Source organism: Dryobates pubescens, chromosome 1 (genome assembly GCF_014839835.1).
Source record: "Dryobates pubescens isolate bDryPub1 chromosome 1, bDryPub1.pri, whole genome shotgun sequence".
NCBI lineage: Eukaryota > Metazoa > Chordata > Aves > Piciformes > Picidae > Dryobates > Dryobates pubescens.
This window is the reverse complement of record NC_071612.1, coordinates 14150978-14173483: the sequence shown is the minus strand read 5'-3', so window position 1 is coordinate 14173483 and position 22506 is coordinate 14150978. Positions and strand designations below refer to the sequence as shown.

General features: G+C 43.5%; 1 protein-coding gene across 1 annotated transcript; it reads right to left on the bottom strand.

Annotated features, from left to right (window-relative positions):
- Positions 1 to 3850: 3850 nt before the first annotated feature.
- On the bottom strand, positions 3851 to 7470 carry RPL34 (ribosomal protein L34). Its single transcript, XM_009902229.2, has 5 exons — positions 7390 to 7470; positions 6592 to 6665; positions 6411 to 6510; positions 5409 to 5512; positions 3851 to 3976 (listed from the first exon to the last, which is right to left on the bottom strand). The coding sequence occupies exons 2-5, from the start codon at positions 6654 to 6656 to the stop codon at positions 3892 to 3894; spliced, it is 354 nt and encodes a 117-aa protein (XP_009900531.1). The 5' UTR covers positions 6657 to 6665; positions 7390 to 7470; the 3' UTR covers positions 3851 to 3891.
- Between the last annotated feature and the right edge of the window lie 15036 nt (positions 7471 to 22506).

The window sequence follows — 22506 nt, the reverse complement described above, 5'->3', positions numbered from 1 at the left end:
AAAAGCATCTCACCCGCCGCCAGAGGGTATACCCATCTTACTCGCCTGCTAGGACCCACTAAGCCTGACGTGTCGGTGCTCAGTGACGGCGAGGGGCCCGGGCGGGGCTGAGGCGGGGCACAAGGCACAGGCCCCGCCCCCGGGGCTAGGAGTCCACGTGGCCGCTGCTGCGGGGCCGCGCCGCGGGCGTGCGCGGGCGCCTGGGGAGGGTCCCGCGGCCGGCGCCAGTCTCGCCCGTGGGACACCATACTGCCTAGAGACAGGTGTCGTCCTGGCGGCAGGTCAGAGCAGTCTCCTGGCAAGGGGTCAAAGTGTGTTCCTTGTTCCACTTGTTCTCAAGTGGTGTTCCCCAGGGCTCTGTACTGGGACCAATTCTGTTTAATAATCTTTATCAATGATCTGGATGAGGGAATCAATGCACACTCAGTAAGCTTGCAGATGACACCAAGCTGGGAGGGCAAGTTGGTCTGCCTGAGGGCAGGAAGCCTTTACAGAAGGACTTGGACAAGCTGGATCGATGGGCCTAAGCCAGCTGTAGGAGATTCAACAAGGCCAAGTGCTGCATTCTGCACTTGGCTCACAACAACCCCGTGAACACCCCAGGCTTGGGGCAGACTGGCTGGAAAGATGCCTGATGGAAGTAGTCCTAGGGGCATTGGTCAAAGGCTGGCTGAAGATGAGCCAGCAGTGTGCTCACGTGGCTAAGAAGGCCAACAGCATCCTGGCCAGTATCAGCAATAGTGTGGTCAGCAGGATTTTGGAAGTGATTGCCCCCCTGCACTCAGCACTGGTGAGTAAGGCTGCTTCTCGAACACTGTGTTCAGTTCTGGCACCCTCACTACAAGAAGGACATTGAGGTCCTGGAGCAGACCCAGAGAAGGGGCTACTAAGCTGGGGGTCTGCAGAACAGGTCTTGTGAGGAGCAGCTGAGGAAACTAGGGTTCTTTAATCTGGAGGAGGGTGAGGAGAGACATCCTTACTCTCTACAACTCCCTAAAAGAGGCTGGAACGAGGTGGATCTTGGTCTCTTCTCCCTTGCAACAATAGGAAAAGAGAAAATGGCCTCAAGTGCACCAGAGGAGGTTTAGATTGGACATTAGGAGAATATTCTTGACCCAGAGGGTTCTCAATCACTGGAATGGGTCCCAAGGGAGGTGGTTGAATCCCCATCCCTGGAAGTGTTTAAAAGATGCAGAAATATGGTGCTGAGGGACATGGTTCATCACCAGCCTTGGCAGAGTTAGATAATGGTTAGACACCTGCTTTGTGTCAGACACTAAATAGTTCCAAAATTCAGAGCTGGAGGTGAGGAATAACCCCACACCCACAGGTAACACAAGAGTTATCCCAAGTGTTAAAAGCACTCCTGGGGAGTGTTAGAGACACATTAGAGTTTTCCTTACACAGTACTGTGAAGCAAAGCAGCAAAATCAGCCCATTTCCACTTTTTACCATTGCTTTTTCCATTACCATCATAGCCTCAGTGATAAAGGAACAGAACTTTGCCTCAATACCAGAAAGCTAAACTGCTACTCCAAAATCTCATTCTGGAAGTCATTAGAGGTCTGTTCCAGCTGTGCCCTGGAGCTCTGCTTGTATCATACCTCTAACTGCGACCCAGGAAGCACTTAAACAGAATAGAGCAGCTGCAGCTTTCTTCCAGGAGATCCAGGTGTAGCAGCATGAAATTGTCTGGTGAGTGCAGCACTCACTCCAAGGAATCATAAAATAGGTTGGAAAAGACTTTAAAAAAAAAATAAAAATCAAGTCCAACTGTTAACCCAGCACTGCCAAGTCACCATTAAATCATGTTCCTTAGCACCACATCTACACAGCTGTTTTTAATCTCTTCAGGGATGGGGACTCCACCATTTCCCTGAGCTGTCTGGCTCATGAGCAATTTGTCCACCAGAACTCTCGGGTCCTCTGCAGAGCCTACTTTCAAGAAGCTCAATTCCTAACCTGTAATGTTACGTTTGGGTTATTCCTCCCTAGGAAGTCATACAAGAGAATGGTTAGGGTTGGAAGGACCCTCAATGATCATCCAGGACACTTGGAGCAACTGCAGAGGTCAGAGGTGGTGAGAAAAGTCTCATGTTCATTCACCCCCGGTGATGGAAGAGCACTTCTGAACCTTCAACATCTCTACTGTCTGTGTCTCCAAGTGGCTTCCATGAGGCATAGGGAAGGGCAAAGGAACAGCATATCCAAGCAAGTCTGGTGTCTGCTCTCCACCAAGGACTGTCAGGAGGTGCACGACTGGGAGAATATGCAGGCTGCTGCTACCAAGCCCTCAGACCCAAGCAGAGCTGTCACTTGGTTCCCCAAGTTCTCAGAGCATGAGCACACAGAGCAGCATGACCAGTCATCCCTCTAGAACTGGTGGTTGAAACTTCTCTCACCTGTGAGGAGAAAACAAGTGCTGTACAACCACAGTAGCCCCCAGTAACATGAACACCACCAGTGGCAAAGAGAAATGCCTGCAAGAAAAAGCTTCAGCAGAACCTGTTTGTTCAGGTTTTGATTTGTTTTGCAGTTCCAGTTTTTTAATGTTTCTAATTTAATCTTTTATAAATAAATATATAAATATCTATGTATACACACACATACATATATGTAAAAGTGCCTTTTATCCGTGCTCTGGTTAATTCTCTCTCTGACCTTCAGCCAAGCACCGATTTTGAAAGGAGTAAACCAAAGTATCTGAAATTACAACAGTGTGGGTTTCCTTTATTTGACAACTCAGATACCAAGCAGATACCAACACCAGGGCACTGAATGGGCAGGTCCCAGAGCTACACATATCTCAGTCAAAAAGACTCCAGGCTGGACAAAGTGCCTTGGATGTATCAAGGCACTGATCTTCCCCCTCAGCTTGTTCAGAGAGAGATTGATAGGCAATGTCATTAGTAAATGTATGTTCCTCCCAAGGTCCCAGTGAGCTCTTTCATTTAAGGAAGAAAAACCTAATAGCATAAAATCACTGCAATCTGAAGACAGACAAATTGAGAGCAGAAAGGAGGCATACTTTGCAGGCTTCCAAAGCCATTGATAGAAACCAGCATCTCCATCTAGTATCTTGCAAGCTGGCCAGTGCTCAGTGCAACAGCCCCTAACCAGACCCACAGGCTTGCTCATTACAGGCACAGGAGACAATGATCAGCCTGCAGCACACAGAAGTGCAGTGCAGCACCTACCAAAATATGGCTGGCCCTGTCACAGGGCACAGTCTTCCCCTTGCCCTGACAAAGCTGCACAGCTAACCCAAATTAGAGAGGAGCAGACACTGCTGCAAAGTATCATCTAGGTATTTGATGCATCAGACATATACAATAGTTTTGGTTGGAAAATACCTTTAAGATGATCAAGTCTAACCATTAACCTAGCACTGCCAAGTCACCACCAATCCAAGGAATCAGACAATATATTCTCTGCCATCCCCACATTCAAGCAACAGTAACTACAGCACAAAGTCTCCCTTAGGCCTATACTAGTTCTCCTTTTCTTCACCTGACAATCTATTATCAGTCTTTAGTCATCTTTTGCTTTTCTTCTTCAGATTCCTAACTCTATTCTAAGCCTCAAGTCCTCTGATGGCTTCATAGAGATGTTGCCATGAAAAAACAGAACCTGCATTGCTCAAAGATACTCCATGCTCTCTACAGGACTAGAAGACAGAGCTGGGAGCTCTCTTTAACCAGACCTACTTCCACCCCATTTCACTCTGTAGGCAGAACAGGACACAGCATCCTGATTGAAGGGTTTGCTGTACCAAAACACAATCTACACAAGCTTTGAGAAGCAGCTCCTACCAGCTTTGACTAGCATATAGAACAACAAGACACAGGAAAAGTGGAACTTTCATTTATTGGGCTGAAACTACAAATAGATTCACTTTGACTTCTGGCTCTGTGCTTGTGCCTTCAACACTTTCACAACGATCTTCTGCTCCTCAATAAGAAAAGCTCTCTTGATTCTGGAAAGGAAAACAACAACTTTAGGATGTGTGTCTACTTCAATAAAAACACAAAAGTAAAAACAGAAGTCACAATTAGTTTTGTTGTCTCCAACATTCATTGCCCATATGGTGTCAGCTCTACAGTAACATAAAAAGGGAAGCCATCCACATTCCTGACAGCATCAAAAGACAGGGATGGTGGCACTTTATGAATGTGGTGGTTTGGGGAAGAAGTCCAATATGTGCCTGCAAGACTTACACTTGACAGCTGAACACTGGAAATATTAACACCTTCACTAACTTGAAAGGTGAAAAGTGAAAGTCCTCACCAGCAAACTAATTTATTTGTTCTTAAAGTCAGAGCTGGTACGATTAGTCATGGTCAGCTCTAACCCTCAGAACAATGGAAAACTCCAGATGAGTCCAGTTATCAAAACCAGAATGGTTCCCCTCTCAGAATTACAGCTCCTCTGCAGACAAACAAGGAAGACTCTGGCAGTGCAAGTCATGCCCCAATACAATTATTTATGGAAGTCATGTGAGGCCGCTGTGCAGATGGACCTAAGCTATACTACTCACATCAACAGCCCACTTGACAGTTTTGAGTTAAAAGCCCAAGTCTACCATCCACACTCTTCTAACTTAAAACATTAAAATGCCACTCCAAATGCATTTGGTACAGATGGTTACTTCAGCAGTACACAAAGACACCTAAGCAGATGCAGGAGAAAACCTGCCAATAAGGAAGGAAGTGACTTGTGTGTTTTGGCTGAGGCAAAATAAGGTATGTTCATGAAGTACATAAAGCATTTGAGGAAACACTCAGGAAAAAAAAAAATTGCCTTTAACAAAGTCATGCTATGGATCTCCAGCATGGAAGGTGCTCTGATGACCAGTCACAGAGAGGATGCATTCTTGTATTACACATTTCTCTTCAAACTTGCCCAGGATGCAGAGTTATCACACAATAAAACTGAATTCAGTGAGGCCCAGCAAAGGCTATCATAAAGCTTGGCCATTCAAAGATGCCTAACGTGCAACCACTTAGTATGTTTTAATTCCAAAACACCACAAAGAAGATAAAAACTCAGCTGATCTTACACTAAAATCTTTGGACAAGACAAAAAAAAAAAAGGATAACAGAAGAGGAAAATCTTTACATTGGGTGCTCACTATAACAAAACAGAAGTGCAGAATAAGCAGTTTACCATCAAAGGTACAGTAAGAAACCATGAAGAACAACTCTACAAAGGAAGTTTGCATGCAGTAACTAGCTCAAACCCAAGGGACAAAATTATATGCCTCCCTGCTCATGTGCCTCCAAGCTCACACTCTCCATTTTACTACACTAACATCAGACAAGGAGTCTTCCAGGTCTTGAAACAGTGAGATGTAAAAATCTGGTATGAAGCAACCTCAAGAATATAAAGTTAGCTCTCTGCAAGCTTACCTGTCACGGACACACTTAGCACACATGGAACCACCATAGGCTCTGCTAACATGCTTCTTTGTTTTTGACAACCTCATGAGAACTTTAGGACGCACAGCACGAACCTACAGAAAGCAAAAATGGAAAGGGTATACTAAGTCTCTTAATTTTGCATGACAGTCTTACCAGAAATTCACTCTGATGGCTTCAAAAAGCAGCAACACCTGAAGCTGACCATTCAAGATTCAAGTCACTTGTCACGTGTGCCCATCTTCAGCACTCCTCAGCTGATCCTTTCATTCTACCACAGCAGGTTCACAAATAAAATTGTGAGGTTTTGTTTTCATTTTTCCCAAGGATAGGAACTGCTCAAAGATCAACATTATTCAGACATTCCCATCACTGTTGAGCTATGTTACACCAAAGAAACTTATTACAGAAAAGTATCATGGTAAAGACATTCATTCCTTTTTTCTGAAGCTCATGGTCCAAACTGATTAATGGTTTGTTTGAAAGCCTATCCTTACAGATCCTATTTAGACTTCTGAACCTGCTACAGAATTACCTCAGCCTAACTCTAAGAAATTCAGACAGCTGTATCTTACAAAAGGGTTCAGATTTAACAGCAGTGAGAACCACCAGCATTAACAAAGAATTTACTCCTTCAGCTTTCAAAGCTTATTTTGGCAGTTAAACTCTACAACCCTTGAAAGGGTTCTCGAAGGCTGGAACAGGCTTCCCAGGGAAGTGGTTGAATCGCTCCTATACAATCATAGCATTGGTACTGAGGGGCACAGTTTAGCCCCAGACCTGTCAGAGTTAGATAATGGTTGGACTTGATAACCTTAAGAGGTCTTTTCCAACTAAAATAATTCTGTGATTCTAAGAACATCTGGATAATTTTCAAGAAGCTGTTCTAACAATTCAGTGGGCATATAATATTACTCAAAGAGAATCTTTGTACTGAAGAAAAAAAAGATAGCTGGAAAGAAATGCCTTATGTCAGTAAGGCTAATTACTTACACCACGAAGTCTTCCTGGGCAAATACCACATGCTGACTTTGGTGCCTTCCCCACTTTCTTGGTGTAAAGGTAAACAATCCTGTTCCCAGGTGTTCGGGACCTAAGCACAGCAGAAAAATACCCAGTTAACAAATCAAAACATAAAATTTGTGTTCTTAAAACCCAAGTTTTTCTTACTTACAGTCTAGTCTTGTTGGAAGCTGTGTTGTAGGACAACCTACGACGGTAGGTCAGGCGCTGAACCATTTTTAATACCTAAATTAGATAAAAACAGAGCAGCACTTATTTAAGGGCTCAGCGTCCACAGGGATGTTCATGTATCACAGCATCACCTGCACTGAAGCACTGGGCCGTATCTGAATGGGCAGCTATGGTTCTATTAGTAGTAACAAAACTAAAGCACCTCCTCCTCTGCAACAGCCGAAAAAAATGTATTAATAAACAAAAAAAAAAAACCAAAAAAACCACCTGACAGCGAGTAGAATACGATTTGCTGAAGCAAACGCGATCCTATCTGTATCGCGCCGGATGCCAAACTGTTAGTCACACTCTAGGCCCAGACTGGAGCCTTCTCAGGGACCAACACAACGCGACGAGGGCAGCGATACCGCAGTACTCAGCTCCGACAGCGGCGCAACGAAGTAAAGGCCCGGTGAGGCACCGGCAGCCCTCAGAGCGGGCACTGGCGCGCTTCGGACGCCGGTCCCGGGAAGCGGCAGGGCTGAGCGCCGCAATCACTAGCTCCAGCCCGCTGCAGCTCGGGAGACGCGAGTCCCCCGCTGAAGCCGCACCGTGACGGCCTGATAAGGCCCAGCCTTCCCGCTGCGCAGCTCTGCCCTCGCCACCGGTCCAAGCGCGGCCAACAGCGCCGCCGGCCCCTCACCGCAGACTTGCCGAGACCTTAGCCACCCCCACCGCCCTTCAGACTGCGGATGGAGGTGGATAACCACCCACAGCCCTCAGCCTCCAGCCGCCATACCTGACGCCGCCGGACCCAGAAGAGGAAGCGGAAGTGTGGGAGGTCAACTTTGAAATAGTGGCGGTCTTGAACCGGAATGAAATAGCGGCGCCTGCGCGTTCTACAGCATCTCCCCGCCTCTAGGGAGTGGGCGCCACCGTCTTGTACGGAAGCGGAGCACAGAGGTACGCCATATTGTACGGAAGAAAGGAGGCGGGGCGCCGCTCAGCGGCCGGAGTCGGGGCAGACCCGGCCGGGGTTGCTCGAAAGTGGTAGAGGTGGGGGTCTGGTGCGGGAAGACGTGGTAAATCCTCTCTGCTGCAGATTCTTCACTGTTCCCAGGGATCCCATGCACTCTTCCTATCCCCCCCCCCCCCCCCCCCCCCCCTTTTTTTTTATATGTTTTACTAACCCACGATTTTTCTACATTTCTATAGAGTGCTTTGTTCTTTGCTAGATCGCTGACACAGTTGTAGACCCATACGCCATGTCCCAGTCTGCTGCTCTCTCAGTTACAAGTCACTGACAGATGTTTTTCTATGCCAAATCAGCAAGTAACATCCCTGGAAAGTGTGCTCCTACGCACAGGGAAAAGGTGAGTCTCACTTGAAACCTGTGCCCCTTCTCCTGCCAGCCTCACTAGGGAGGGGGCTGCACCTTGCCTCTCTTTGCAGCTCTCAAGTTGTTCAAGAATAACTCACCTTGAGCACCCAAAGGCTAACCTCACAGTGCTCCCTTCCTCCCAGGATGCCCTCTTGCTGCTGCCCAACACTTTCCTGCACCAGTCTGACAGGATAATTCCAAAACTGGGCTCTGTGGAGAGCAGCTCAGTACCAACCTGTGCCAAACCTGTCCTCACTGCACCAGCAGCTGCACTGAGAGTCTTGGGCAGAAAATCCTCTTGCCTGTTTACCAAGGCATGTACTCGCTGTCTCTTGTGCTTCGGGGTAGGCATTTAAGCAGGAATATGAAGATATAAAATATTTTGCTGGTGAAGTCAAAGGTCTGCCTGTCCTGCAATCTCATGCCCAAGACATAGGTACCTAGGAAAAGCACAGGGTAAACAGAACATGGCTGGTTGATCTTTCCCTGAGTGTGCTCTCCCAATATTCAGCAGTTGGCATCTTAGGAGCTTCCTGAGCTGGGTTGTTTTTTCTGACTTTTACATTTAATAGCTTCTGCAAGATCCCTGAGAAAAAATAAAGGAAACAGCAAGAGCTAAGAGAGCGTAAGATGTCTTGTCAGCAGCCACAAACAGTGGTGCTTGATCTTCCAAATCTGCCAGTTTTAAAAACCAAACATGCAAAAGCTACCTCTAACAGCCACAGAACCATAGAATCATTATGGTTGGAAAAAGACCTATAGGTCCAATTGTCAGTACCACCATGACCACTAAATCATGTCCCTAAGAGTCATGTCTGTATGTTTTTTGAGCATCACCAGGAATGGTGACATCACCACTTATCTGGACAGCCTGTTCCAATGCCTGACCCCTCTTTCAGTAAACAATTTTTCCTAATATCCAATACAAACCTTGCCAATTGCATTAATCACTGCTTAAGTACTAAGGAAAGAGGAACACTTGCTGAAAGGATCCCCACCAGATTACATTTCTTCTCCCAGATGTTTGTTTCAGCTCCTATTCCATGCATGACAAGTTGAGAGGCACATTGACAAGCAGAGCTGGCCTCTGCACTCTGAAATCAGCAGCTGGCTGGCGATATGAAGGCTCCTGCTGTCCTCCAAAGTGAATTCTGCTCCCACTCTACCACCTGCCACTAACACGTCAAAGACCGAGAAAATTTTGAAGCACCCTTTTTCATCCCTTCTGGTCCCCAGCCTCTGCTGCTGATGGTGGTCCTGTTCTGCGTGGTGGGTTGAAATTCCCCCCAGCATAAAATTGCCAGACCAGCTCAGCTGAAAGCAAATGAAGCTATATTTACAAGCAAAACTACAATCTAGAAATAAGGAATGAAATGAATACGTAAATATACAATATTTGCATACATGCACGATTTCTAAACAGCACAAGAAGCTCCCTGGTTTTGTCCAACAGCTTCCCCCTCCTTGCTCCCTTCCCCCTCTCTATACAAGGTCAAAGAGAGAGAGAGAAGAGCAGAGAGTAGCCTGTTAGTACTTATCCACAAGAGCACAGTCAGGGTCAGCAAGCTAGCAGAAGCAGTAGATGGTATCTGCCAGAGCAAAGGAAGCCAAAAAGAGAAGAAAGTTAGTTTATATTGATTAACTTTATGTTAGTTGTCAGACCAATGGGATTATTTAGACTTTATCATTATTTTCCCTTTTACATCCAACGGTAGTTAATTTACATTCTACCACATTTTGCTTAAGATCTGTGAAAATTTTCCTAGGCATCAGTCTAAAACTACCACATTCCTGTCACACAAAGTCCTTCTCACAGGGTTTGTGGCCATGTGGGTCTCACTGCTGCAACTGATACTGAGCTGTGCAGGCAAAGCCTTCATGTATCATCAATGGTGAATTGCCATCTGCAAGGCCTGAAAAACTCTCTTGCTCACTGGCCTGAGCAGGGTACTACCGTGATAACCAGGGGCCCACACATTAAATATGGAGGAGGCCATCATTAGTGTCTTCATCTTGGCTTTGGGAGAGTAGCGGGTGCTCAGAAAGCTTTGATGTGAGCTCCTGGCCTTATTTACGGGTTTGTAACTCACAGTTCATTGTACCACATTCCCCCCCCCCCCTGTTTTCAATCTATAATTATTATTTCACTTAATTATTGACTCTTTTTAAGTGCAAATTATGGAGACCAGAAGTTTTCTAATTCATGAAAGAAGAGAAAACATGTATGAACTAGATTTTAGGGTATATTTAAAAATAGGAGCATATTTCAGACGACAAGTGAATTTCAGAGCAATTAGAGTATTTAACATGAACTTTCCAGGCCCAGAGCCCTGAGGGGAATAAGAAAGCCAATTAAATTAGATTAAATAATCATGCCTAAATATAAAAGTGTAACAGAATCCAATTGTTAAAGAACAACACTATTAAATTGTGACAGAATACTTTATTTTAGTGCAACAGGTAACTATTTCATTATTGAACAAAAGTATTGATATCTTTTTGAACTTACCCAATTTGGGCTCTAAACTCAACTGGTTTAAATTTTAGAAGCTGTCAATTAAACTCCAGCATTTCACTTCTGCTGATGCACTGGCCTAGTTTTTCAAGTATCTTCAGTTTATTTTGTAAGAGGAACAGGGCTATCAGGCAAATGTCTTGCCAGAGCACCTAGAAATGTTGGGTTTATGACAACTGGTTTAATGTCATCTAAAGTGAGGATAAAGTTTGAAGCAGGAGCTTGCTAAGCCCATTTTGTACAGATTAGTGCTAGTTGAGTGATTCTCTCATGTTCTTTTCTGCTCCTACCCATTCACAGTACCTAACTGTCTCTTTTGGGAGCAGCTATTTTCCATGTCCAACATGTCTCATTAACTCTTTCTGCATTTTCTTCTTTCCTTGAATACAACAAAGGAGGTGGATTAGCAAATGCACGATGCATCGACTTGGAAAAGTAAGCGTGGCAGCCTAGAAAACCCATTTTCCCCCCCTTCTAGGGTGTCAGTGGAAGCATAAGGCCTGAGGATGTGGGCTTTTCTCCTTAAAAAGATGAGAGGTTGGCTTCCAGGGTGTATTTTTTTATTGGCACTGTAAAATTGGAAACCTCTTTTCCTCCAGAGAAGATTAGGAAGATAGTATCTCTGACAGCAGATTAGTAATATGGTACATTCTGCAACAGCCTTCAAGTCGTCACTGTATTCTGTTTACAGAGTAATACTTTAATACACAGTTTAAAACCACTTCTGGTATGTTGACCTTACTTTTCCACATGGTCCTCTCCTTAATTCTCTTTTCTGAAAGTATCATGTGCACAGCTGTTTACTTGGTCACATGAGAAGTTCTGCCAGAGGAATTACATAGAATTACACAGAATACACCAGGTTGGAAGAGACCTTCAAGATCATTGCATCCAACCCATCAACCAATCCAACCCACCTAAACAACTAACCCATGGCACCAAAAGAGCAAGGAAGAGCAAGAGTGCCCAAATGACTGAGGTTCAAAAAGTCTTCTGGACCCCTGGAAAGCATGTCATACTGTCCTGTTTCCAGGGATCTTCAGGGGCCCAAGAGGACTCTCCTGCACCATGAGCTTCAATGTAAAAATGAGAGTTTTCACTTGTATTTGTTTGCTGTCCTAACCAACCTAGACTGACAAAATTAAAGAGGCATGGGAAGGAAAGTGAGCCTGCATGCAAGCACATACTGGGTACAGCTAAGGGATGTACTGCTACTGTTAAGCTGCAGCCACAATACCATTCCTAGAAACAGCAGAGGGATATGTGTTTTAGAAATGTCTCACTGAAATCAGAATCCAGCATCAGGTGCTGCTTGGATACCACCAACAGTATTAAGTCTGTAAATGAGAGAATGAAGCAAGTAACCTTTTAAAAGTGCTCTCAACTGCTGGGAAGGGCAGAAAGAAGAAGAGGTCCTACAGTCTACTGTCTCTCCAGAATTATTTTTGCTCTTCAAAATCCCATTCCCTTCCCTCGTTAACTACGTGGCATGTGCCACAATCTGATCATATTAATTTATATCAACATAACCTTCCACAGCACGGACCTGTGCAAATTGTGTTAAGAGAAACTGTAGTTCATTTCAATTTCAGTGGAGCTTGTTAAACAAGCAAAATTATTTTGTAGCAAAGGGAAAAACAATTTAGTGGAATGCACTCCTAGCATAGGAAGTACATAACATCATATTTGGGTTGAAACTTTTTCTGTCAGAAATGTCATAACCCCGTAAGAAAGAGAATTAAAATCCCGTTATTTTAATTTACATCTAGCCACGAGATAAGTAAAGTTATCATTGAAATTCTAATTAAATAGGATGATTGACTAAGGTAGGACATCAAAGAAGAGAAGTGAATATGATAAGTCAAAGTCTTATTAATTAGTCCGCGTGGAAGAAATTCCAGAGACGTCAAGCTGAGGCTGCTGCAAGGAGAAAAAAAGCAGACAAGAAAATGTGTGTTTCTTTGAAGTTAGGAACTGAGATAGTGATGGAGGTAATTGTGTCTGACTGGATCCAGTAATGAAGAGCCGTAAATCAGACCTAGGAATCGGAGGAAAGATTCTAGTAACGAATGTGGCTGCCCCCCTGCTGCGAAGAAACAGAATGCAGAGCTGACTAATTGACCCAGTCTATCTCCCAGTAGCTCTCTGTTATTATTTATTAATTTTTAATTTCTGAATTATTTACGTTCTGGGAAATTATTTTTGACAGCCTGTTAGTCGTGCCAAAGTTAATGGAGGATGAAAGGACCGGTACTAGAATTAGCAGGGATGTAGTCACAGGCTACTGAATTTAATGATTTTGGAAGGGAAAATTGATTTCACACAGCGTGTCACTTTATACTACTTTAGGGATACACCAGCTATTTGATTAATTGAGGAATAACCAACTCAAAGTATATTTGAAGTGTAAATGAATCACAGTGCTCAGCTGTTTATTTTTCCCCTTTTCTGATGAGAACACTGAGTTTGCTTAAAGTTGCTGATTAAAACCAATACAGGTAGGCCCCATACTCACACCTGCTTACTTTCTCCTGACTTAGGAAAAAAAAAATAATCATCATAATTTAACCATCCGGAGGAGAGACATTCCTCCATCTCACTTGGGATGGAGTTCATCCTTCCTACACAATGCCTAATTAAATAAGCTTTGTGCACACTCCCCCTCCCCTGTGCAAAGCGTTTAAGAGGGAGCAGGGCACCAAGCCTGCGGGCAGCACAGGCAGTGGAAATGTGAATTCTGCATGGCGGTGCTTCTTGGCTGCTTTTCATCCAGTCCTCCAGATGAAGTAGGGGTCCCTGGCCTGTGACATCTCCTATGTTTGTCTTCCTGGTGCAGTGGTGCTTTGTCAGTTCATCCAGTGAAAAAATAAATGGGCTTTGTGCAGCTCTTCTAGTCTGAGAGCTGAGATCCTCAAACGCAAGGCAGGTCCTGTCTGCTGCTCAAAACTAAGCCTTCTGGCCATCAAGGCACCCAGACACAGAGGCAGCCTTTTCACAGCAACGTGCATAATGCTGTAAGCAGTTCACATCTCCAGAAAGACTTGTGCTGGAAACACCTCCACAGCTGCTCAAGATCATCACCTCACTGCTTTTTCCCCCAACATAGCTGCCCCAGGCAAGGGATATGGTTGCTTTTCTCCTGCCGCGTGAGAAGGATGTGCCTCCCGGCATCCTGCGACCAGGATCAAAGGAGAAAAGCACCCTCCCTGACACAGCTTCCTATGGCAGATTTGGGTAAATTGCGCAATTAAGGGCAGTGTAATCAGCCGTGTGGACACTGATGGTGGTTACTGTGATTTTGGGTGTCTGCAGCATAGTGTCTTTGGCTGTCTTGGTGTGACCTCCCAAACACCTTGACAGTCCAGTTACCTAAAGGCCAATCCTAAACTGGCCTAAAACTTCCCTAGTTTTAAAATAGGAGCAATCAGTGTTACTACTTAATAAAATGTCAGGGATTTTGTAAAGAGAATTAGTGTGTAATTCTTTATTTGCAGAAGTTTTGGGAGAGTGGTAAACACCAAATACTAGGAGTGGCTGCTCTTTTCCACAGAGCTGCTTAGCGCAAGAAATGACTCCGAAATAGCTTTCCATAAATTGACATGACAGCTGAGAAAGGTATAGGATAGACTCCATTTCATTTCAAATAAACAATAAAATGCCTTTAAATTGACTGGGATCAAACTGTTGAGAGGTAGGTTTAGTGTTGAAGCGATCTGGCATTTTGGACATTTTGCTGTTGCTTTGAAGTGGGAAAGGCTACCTACCGTGGCAAACACTGACCATACTGGGATGAGGAAAGAGGCAAAGAATAATGAAAGGTCAATAATACATCAGTGTACCTTTACAATAATATATTTCTGTTTCATGATGCAAAGTGATTCAGGAAGCCAGGAAGCTTTTCCTGCTTTTGTTCTCTAAGGGGTTTATGATTCATTTAAATATTTCCCTAGGTTTTCTTTCTGAGCACTTAAGGAATGCCCAGAACATTTTGTGTGTGTCTGTGTGTGATGTTTTACTGACAGGAACATGCAAGGCTAGCTTGGTTTTTTCTGTTACCTTTTGGATTATACCAATAGCAATTAGCTATGCAAGAAGGATCAGCTACAACAGAGTGTTAAAAGAAATGTGTGACCTGTGGCCTCTCCTCTGGGGATTGTTACTTTATCACTTTTTTTCAGCATGTGCAGACTGGACTGGCTCTTAGACCAAAAGCCTGAATTAGATGAAATCTGTTTTTTCTGCACCTCCCAAGGTTGTGAGAGATCTTTGGGGTTATTTTGTAAATGTTATTAAAACTTTCTAAAGAAGAAAGTGGTGTTGATAAGACAAAATAAGATTTTCAAGATTGCCCTTTCTGATCATAATAAAATTCTATCTACACTCACTGACATACAATTCTGAAGAGTTTGATTCACTGGCAGCACACCAAATTTCACAGAAGTAGTTTTATACATTTAGATGATGGCTTAAGAAACAGCAAGCCATATCTTCAGATGTTATGGGACAATTTGGCCATTTATGATACTTGATGATCTGCCTCACAGTTTTTTTAATGGTCAATGGAAAACCAATTACCTTTTATAGTACATGCAGAAATTAACCCTAAAATATTTACATTCAACAAATGCAACAAAGTATTTGGATGAAGATTATTTAGCGTGCTGTGCTGTTCTATAGTAGAATGAATCCACCACAGAGCTGGCTTCTCCCTATTTCAATATTAAAACAAAAGAGGTATGCTTGCAGTGCAGCACCCTGGGAATTCAGCTCAGAAGTCCAATTAACAACAACTAATTCCCCATACTGCCTATTTACCCCAAAGAGTTAGCTAGATATAATAACTCATGAATTTTGCATTTAAGCTTTTAATGCCCAGAGGATAACAAGAATCTATCCTGATCACTTTTTATTTTCATCATATGGAGACAGAAGAAAACATCCCCTCTTCCTTCTTCAGTTAAGTATATCCATATCTCAGTGCTAAGTCTATGAAAGGAACTGTCTCCTTCCTTCTCCCTACTCTACTTCTCCATACATGCCTGCCTTCTTTAAGAAAACAGGAAGGTAACAGTCTGTTTGGATATATTTTGTCTATAGGTAAGCACAACTTAAGTCAATGCAGAATTATTCACCTTCAAATGATGATCTACTGCTCTTTTACTACCCTTTAGACTGTCACGCTGTGCTGTATGCAGCATCTACACCCCTCGCACTGGTTTTCAGTACAGGAGCTATCAAGGTACTGCCCTGCTTGAACATATTTTAAAAGCCATAACTGTAACCCACTGTAATTTGTAACAACAGTGCTGTAACATGCTAAAGATCAGTCAAATACTTTCAATAATTAAGATGACCTTCCACAAGTGAATTTTGCTTAAGTGTAAGTCAGAGACAAAGGAAATCCTCCAAACTGAAAAGTCCAGCATGTCACTAACACACTTTGAAAGCAAAAGGGAGAGAAGCAGAGAGAGAAAGAGAGCATATGTACTTGTTGGGCTTTGAATATTCCTTGCTAGGTACAACTTAAACTGTACATTCAAAATCAGGGACATATTAAAATATCTGTCCAGATACACTTTTACTGATATTTAACAGAAAAATAAAATTAAATAAATAAAATAAAATAAAGGCCTAGAAGTTCACACACACACACACACACATCTGTATTTCTGAAGTTCTGCAACAAAGAAGTAATGCCATATAAACCAAGGTTGTGGTTGTGTTGCCATGGTTGAAGGAAATTTGGGAGGAAAAGAAAGTGATGTGAGAAGAAAAGAATGGAGCATATTAAAATGTAAAGCATATCACAGTGCTTGATAGCAACACAAAATGTGGTGCTGTGCTGCAAAACTCGCCTGGATCAATGTTAGGTAGCTGTGCATGCAGAGCAGCAGGTTACTGTACAGAAAGCTGCCTACAAAATATTTCTGCCACCCTGTACTTTGCTGTGCATGGCAAAAACCCTAGAAGATGTTATTTTTTCATGAATCTGCTATGATCTTGGCTTCTGCTTGGGATCAGACTGGCTGCTCCTCATGGGGGTTTCCGAGTTGCATATTTGCAGATTCAAGGCCAAATTTTTAGAAGGGCTTATGGCCAGCTTTCCTAGCACTCAGATGCCAAGATGCAAGCCATGCTTCTCACAGGTCCAGGAACTGGAGTGACTGAAAGGGAACTGAGTTTTTATGAACATCCCAGACTAATTGGCTGATTCCTTTCTTAGCAGATATTCTTGTGACAGAAGTTGAGACAGCAGAACACAGTATTTCTGACATACTCAGAGGTGAATTTTAGTACCTGCCTGTGCAGAGTGTGCCTCCTCTAAAATTCTGAAGAGAAGCGTTGGCATCCTTGAGCAGACTTTTAGATCACTCTACACCCTCCTCCCTGTGAGCAGCAAAAGGAGCAAAAGTCTGACAGGCTGCTCCTGAAACAGGAGAGCAACGTGAATCCTGAAACAGGAGGCTGTGGAAAACAACATGAATTCTGAAACAGGGCTCTGTGGAGAGCAAAACAATACCCCATTTGTGTAACACCCCACGGTCAAACTTCCCACCCACTGGGGAGCAGAGAAGTAACAGCAGCACTAATGATTCTCTCCCTTCTAAAGCCTCCAGATTTTAAGTGCTTTGAGGAGACTGAAGACAAGCATTAAATTTTGATTAAAGGGACACTGCCAACTTACATGAAGCTTAAAATTTAGGGGTTTGTAACAGGCAAGCGTAGGTGGACGAGAGCTTACATTTTGGGTGTAAATATTTCTTTACAACAGGGTGAAGGCAACTGTCTTATCTTTTGAGCTGAGAACAGAAGGCATCAAAAATTAACTTAATTAGAAACAAAAGTAACATAGTCTGCTCTAGTTTTGCTGCTGAAGCAAGAAAGAAATGCAGATGGGGGATACCATGTAGCTATCCAAATATAGTACAGCTCACCAGCTAAGGTTGGTGTGTGAGAAGCTTGGCTGTTTAGTTGATTGTTGTTTAATGTGGGTTTAACAAGCACTAAAAAGCTATGCAAAAGTCCTGTTTTAAAGAACTGACTGGAGACCGGAGTCAAAGTTGGCCCAAGGACTAAGCTGCACCTAGTAAATGCCTTTGTGTCTGCTTTTACTATATAGTGAATACATACTGAAGGTGAAGCTATCTTGTGTTTAATGTATAGTCCATTGCAGGTGATGAGGGAGTGGTTAATTACTTCCAATGATCAGAGAGATTTCCTGCAACTCATTTGGCCTATGATGGGAACCAGATCTGAATCAAATTTTCCAAAGGGAGAGCCTAAAAGACATCACCTCAGTGCAGCTCTAATGCACACTAACCCTATAGATAAAGTGTCCTCACTGCATCTCTAATGTACACTAACCGTATAGAATTATCATCCCAGATATGTTCATTCTCAGAGAAACAAGGGGAATGTGAACCCAGATCTTTGTCTGATAAAAACCAGCTCTCTTAACAGTGCTATGCTGATTTATAAAAGCAAATTTTCTGAGCCCACATGCCAATAAGAATTAGATGCAAACACAGAAGTGGTCTGCAGTAAAAATGCAGCTCAGTTTGGCCTTGGCTCCACCAAAAGCTGGGTCTCTGCTGCAGATTCCTCTACTGTCTTTGCAATATTAATTCAACCAAGCCTTCCAAGGGAATAGGGCAAAGAAATCAAAGTGAAAGGCGACAATGGCTGTGACTTTCTTTTTATTCTTCACTGAGCACAAAGGAGCAAAAATGACCTCATATAACCAGCCCTGTAGCTAAAGATACACTTTGAGTGCACTGATAGTGCCTCCTCCTAGGGTCCCTGCAGCAGGTGAGAGGTGCTTCCCAAAGCTGAAGCATTAAGTATATATGATATGTAACAGGAAGAATGAAATAAGGCCACACTACTGCACTGGAGATGGCAGAGTGCAGAAGAGCCCTAGAACACAAATTGAAAACTACTTGTTAAACAAGGTTAATTTGTTCTCCCTCCACAGTGTAAAATGGCTTCAAACACTTCTAAACTAGGTCATTTGATTGCTCAAGAAATACATGGTGCTAGGCAGCTGTCTTTAGCAACAAGTTTATTGGAGTTTGATTGCATCCCAAAAGCATGCTAGATATTTCTGACCATATCAAAGAAAACTCAACTATATTATCAAGGCACACTAATGAGGTGGTTTGTTTAATTGAAATACTTTAAGTTTCCATGTACTTCGGCATGAAAAAATCATTATTTTCATTAGATGAGCTACTCGTTAGCTGAAAATCTAAGTTACAAAATATCACAGTGTGAGATAATAAATACATTGTAAAATGCATTAAATCCAGGTTATTAAAAGGGATTTCTAGTTAAAATATATAGCCATGTGATTTGAGCATACCTCCTAGCATTAGGAACCAGGTTTGGTTCTTTGAAAACTCTAGCCCAACCCAAAGGGCTTCAATTGTGCTCTTATGTTGCACTGTCAAAACTCGGACCCATTACAGCCTGGACAAATTAACTTGATTATTCTCCATCACAATTCTGTAGCAATGGGGTTTGCATGTGGCAGCTAAAAGTTCTGAGAGTCACCCAAGGGGCTCAATTTTGGCCGTGAATTCATCAGTGCTCTGTTTGATGCAGTCATTAACAGCAAGTCAGGAAGCACTTCATAGTTGTATTTGTAGGGGCCAACATTACCCAAAAGAGTAAAGAGACAACTTCTGCCCCTCCATTCTGCTCTGGCAAGACCCCACCTGGAGTATTGCATCCAGTTCTGGAGCCCCTATTACAGGAAGAATCTGGACATGCTGGAACATGTCTAGAGAAGGGCTACGAGGATGATCAGAGGGCTGGAGCACCTTTCCTATGAGGACAGACTGAAAGAGTTGGGGCTGTTCAGTCTGGAGAAGAGAAGGCTCCAAGGAGACCTTATTGTGGCCTTCCAGTATCTTAAGGGGGCCTACAAGAAAGCTGGAGAGGGATTTTTTAGGGTGTCAGGTAATGATAGGACTAGGGAGAATGGAAAAAAATAGAAATGGGTAGCTTCAGATTGGATGTTAGGAAGAAGATCTTCACCATGAGGGTGGTGAGACACTGGAACAGGTTGCCCAGGGAGGTGGTAGAAGCCCCATCCCTGGAAGTTTTTAAGGTCAGGCTGGATGTGGCTCTGAGCAAGCTGCTCTAGTATGAGGTGTCCCTGCCCATGGCAGGGAGGTTGGAACTAGATGATCCTTGAGGTCCCTTCCAACCCTAACAATTCTATGATGCTGTGATAACATTTATGTAAGCAATAATATTTATCTAAGATGTAACACTTCTTCTTTAGTGAGAAGTAGTTTAAGTTCTGATCACTCAAGGTGCTGCAATTTGAGTCCATGATGAGTTGGGGTGAAAAGGGAAAGACAGCTGGAAGGGACCTCTGGAGCTCATCCAGTCTAACTCTTCTGCTCAAGGCAGTGTCAGCTGGAGCAGTTTGCCCAGGACTGCGTGCACCTGTGCTTTCAGTATCTGCAGGAATAGTGAGTCCACAACCTCTCTGAGCATCCTCTTCCAATGCATCAACACTTTTATAGTATGTTTTATCTCATGTTTAAATTGAAGTTTCTGTATTTCAGTATGTCTTGTATTTCTGGCTCTGTGTTCTTTACTTCTCTTTGCTCAGTGTTTATATAGCTTGATAAGATCCCCCTTGGGCATTCTCTTCTTGAGATTAAATATGCTCAGGGTCTTAATCTGCATACCAAGAACTCTTCCTAATCACTAGCATTTGAACACTGATCTGAGAGGAGGAAGAAATTGTTCATTGGTTACTGGTTCACAGTAAGGCAAAAAAAGAAAAAAAGATTAATGTAAGACTTTGGTGCAACTATTGCTTTGTGCAGTTATACTATAGGGACAAGTGTTCTCCTTCCTTGCACATCCCCTTCACCTTCCATGTCTTAGACTACTGAGGGTATTTCGTCCTCAATTCTTGTATCAGTGGTTCCTTCCTAACATTGCTAAGCATACACCAAGGGATCTTCTATCTCACCTCACTTGTGTTTTCTCTTTCTACTCCCCTGCTGTGGGATTAGTCCACCATCACTGGGCAGGTATCCTTACAGCATTACCCTGTCACTAATCCAGCTGGCACATGTCACCATGGTTGTGCAGAAAGAGCCCCAAGGTTTAGCATCTTAATTCCTGAGGAGTCCTGGGCATGCATTTAGGCTGCCTCCACGTGTTGGCATCCAGTGATACTGATAATCTTCACAGCTATTGCTCTCCCTCTCAGGTAGAATCAAGTCAGTGACACTAAATGGTGCCACCAAGAGCACCTGGACATGGTAGGAGATGCATCAGGAGTGCTGAAAGATGCCCTTAGCCAGCAAGCCAGACAGTGATTCAGGAGGGTGTACAGATTACAGATGGTGCCACAAGCTCACAACTGGCCAAATCTAGAGCCTAAGCAATACTTAGATGGAGATAAGCATACATTAAAGGCTGCCAGCATGAGAGCAGAGAGGGCCAGCATTGAGGCCTGCCCAGGAATGGGCATGCTGCCCCCACACAGCCACCTGCTGAGATCATTCATGCCAGAATTCCAAGTAATCCTGGTAAGGCAGGTGCCTGGGGCAATGAAGTCCTTAGTCAAAAACAAAAAAAAAGAAATTCAAAAACCCATGCCCCAACCACCTTCACACACCTGGCAAGAGCCCTGCAGTCAGCCCACAGACTGTAAACTTTGGGGGTTGGAGTGCAAAGGATGAGAGCTGCACCACATGCTCCTGCCTCTTTCCTCAGTTATGAAAACAGACTTTTCTTCCTTCACACAGTGGCACATCTGAGTTATCTCTTGCTCCTCTCATTTTGTGTGGCTTTCCTGAAACATTTTTAGAAGCCTTTCCTTTTCTTTTATTCCTACTGGGGCCAACTGGGATGCAGCTTACAGATTAGTACTACTGTTAGCTCTCTTTAATAGGGCTTTTCTTCTCCCATTTAAGTAGAATAAAGCAGCTTCATTTGTTAGCTTACAAAAAAAAAAATCAAGACTTTAATTCTCGATCATTGCTCCCAAGAGAACCTGGTTGGAGTTCTCTCATCATCACTGATCAAGTCTGAACTTGTTTTGTTTGCTATTCAATTTCATTTGCTTTCATCATTTCAGAGCACTAACAGGCTTTCAGCCCCTCTGAAACTGAGGATGGGGCTTTAACTCTGCTGTGGTGAAGTCCCTGTAGCAATGGAAAACTGCTACATAGCATTTAGCTACGTGCTCTCCCTTCTGTAAAACCTGCATTTACACTGAATGGAAATTAACCTGCTGCCTGTTTGAATCATAATAACAAATATTCCACACGGCTCTTTTCCTTTTGTATTATTCCTTTGTTGTAGAGAGACCGTCAGCCAACAGTCAAGTTCCCTGATTTCAGACCATAGAGAGATTTTTACCTCAGGCCAGTGAAAAAAATCTTTCTGATTACTAAGCTGCTGTAGATCACCATCTGAATCTACTGCTAAAATTATATCTGTGGAATGAAGCTTATGGATAAACTTGCTCTGATTTTTATTATTTTTTAAGGAGATCCCAAAGATGAATTTGTAAGGGAGATCAGCATGACAACAGTCTGCAAAGCACGTTTACAGTTAGCATACAATCCATCTAGGCTCTTTTTTGATTGCTTGTGCTTACTATCTCTTAAAAGAGGAGACACCACAAGGGACTTTTTATGAGTAAAATCTTTCCCAGGTTTGCTCTGTGAGTGCTTCTTGAATCACAGAATCATAGAATCATTAAGGTTGGAATAGACCTCTAAGATCATCAAATCAGGCTTGCATGGCCAGCAGGTCAAGAGAGGTGATTATGCCCCTCTACTCTGTTCTTGTGAGACCCCACCTTGAACACTGTGTCCAGTTCTGGTGTCCCCATCATAAGAAGGACACAGAGCTGTTGGAGCGAGTGCAGAGAAGGGCCACAGAGATGATCCAAGGGATGGAACACCTCTGCTGTGGGGACAGGCTAAGGGACCTGGGCTTGTTCAGCCTGGAGGAGAGAAGGCTCTGGGAGAGCCTCAGCT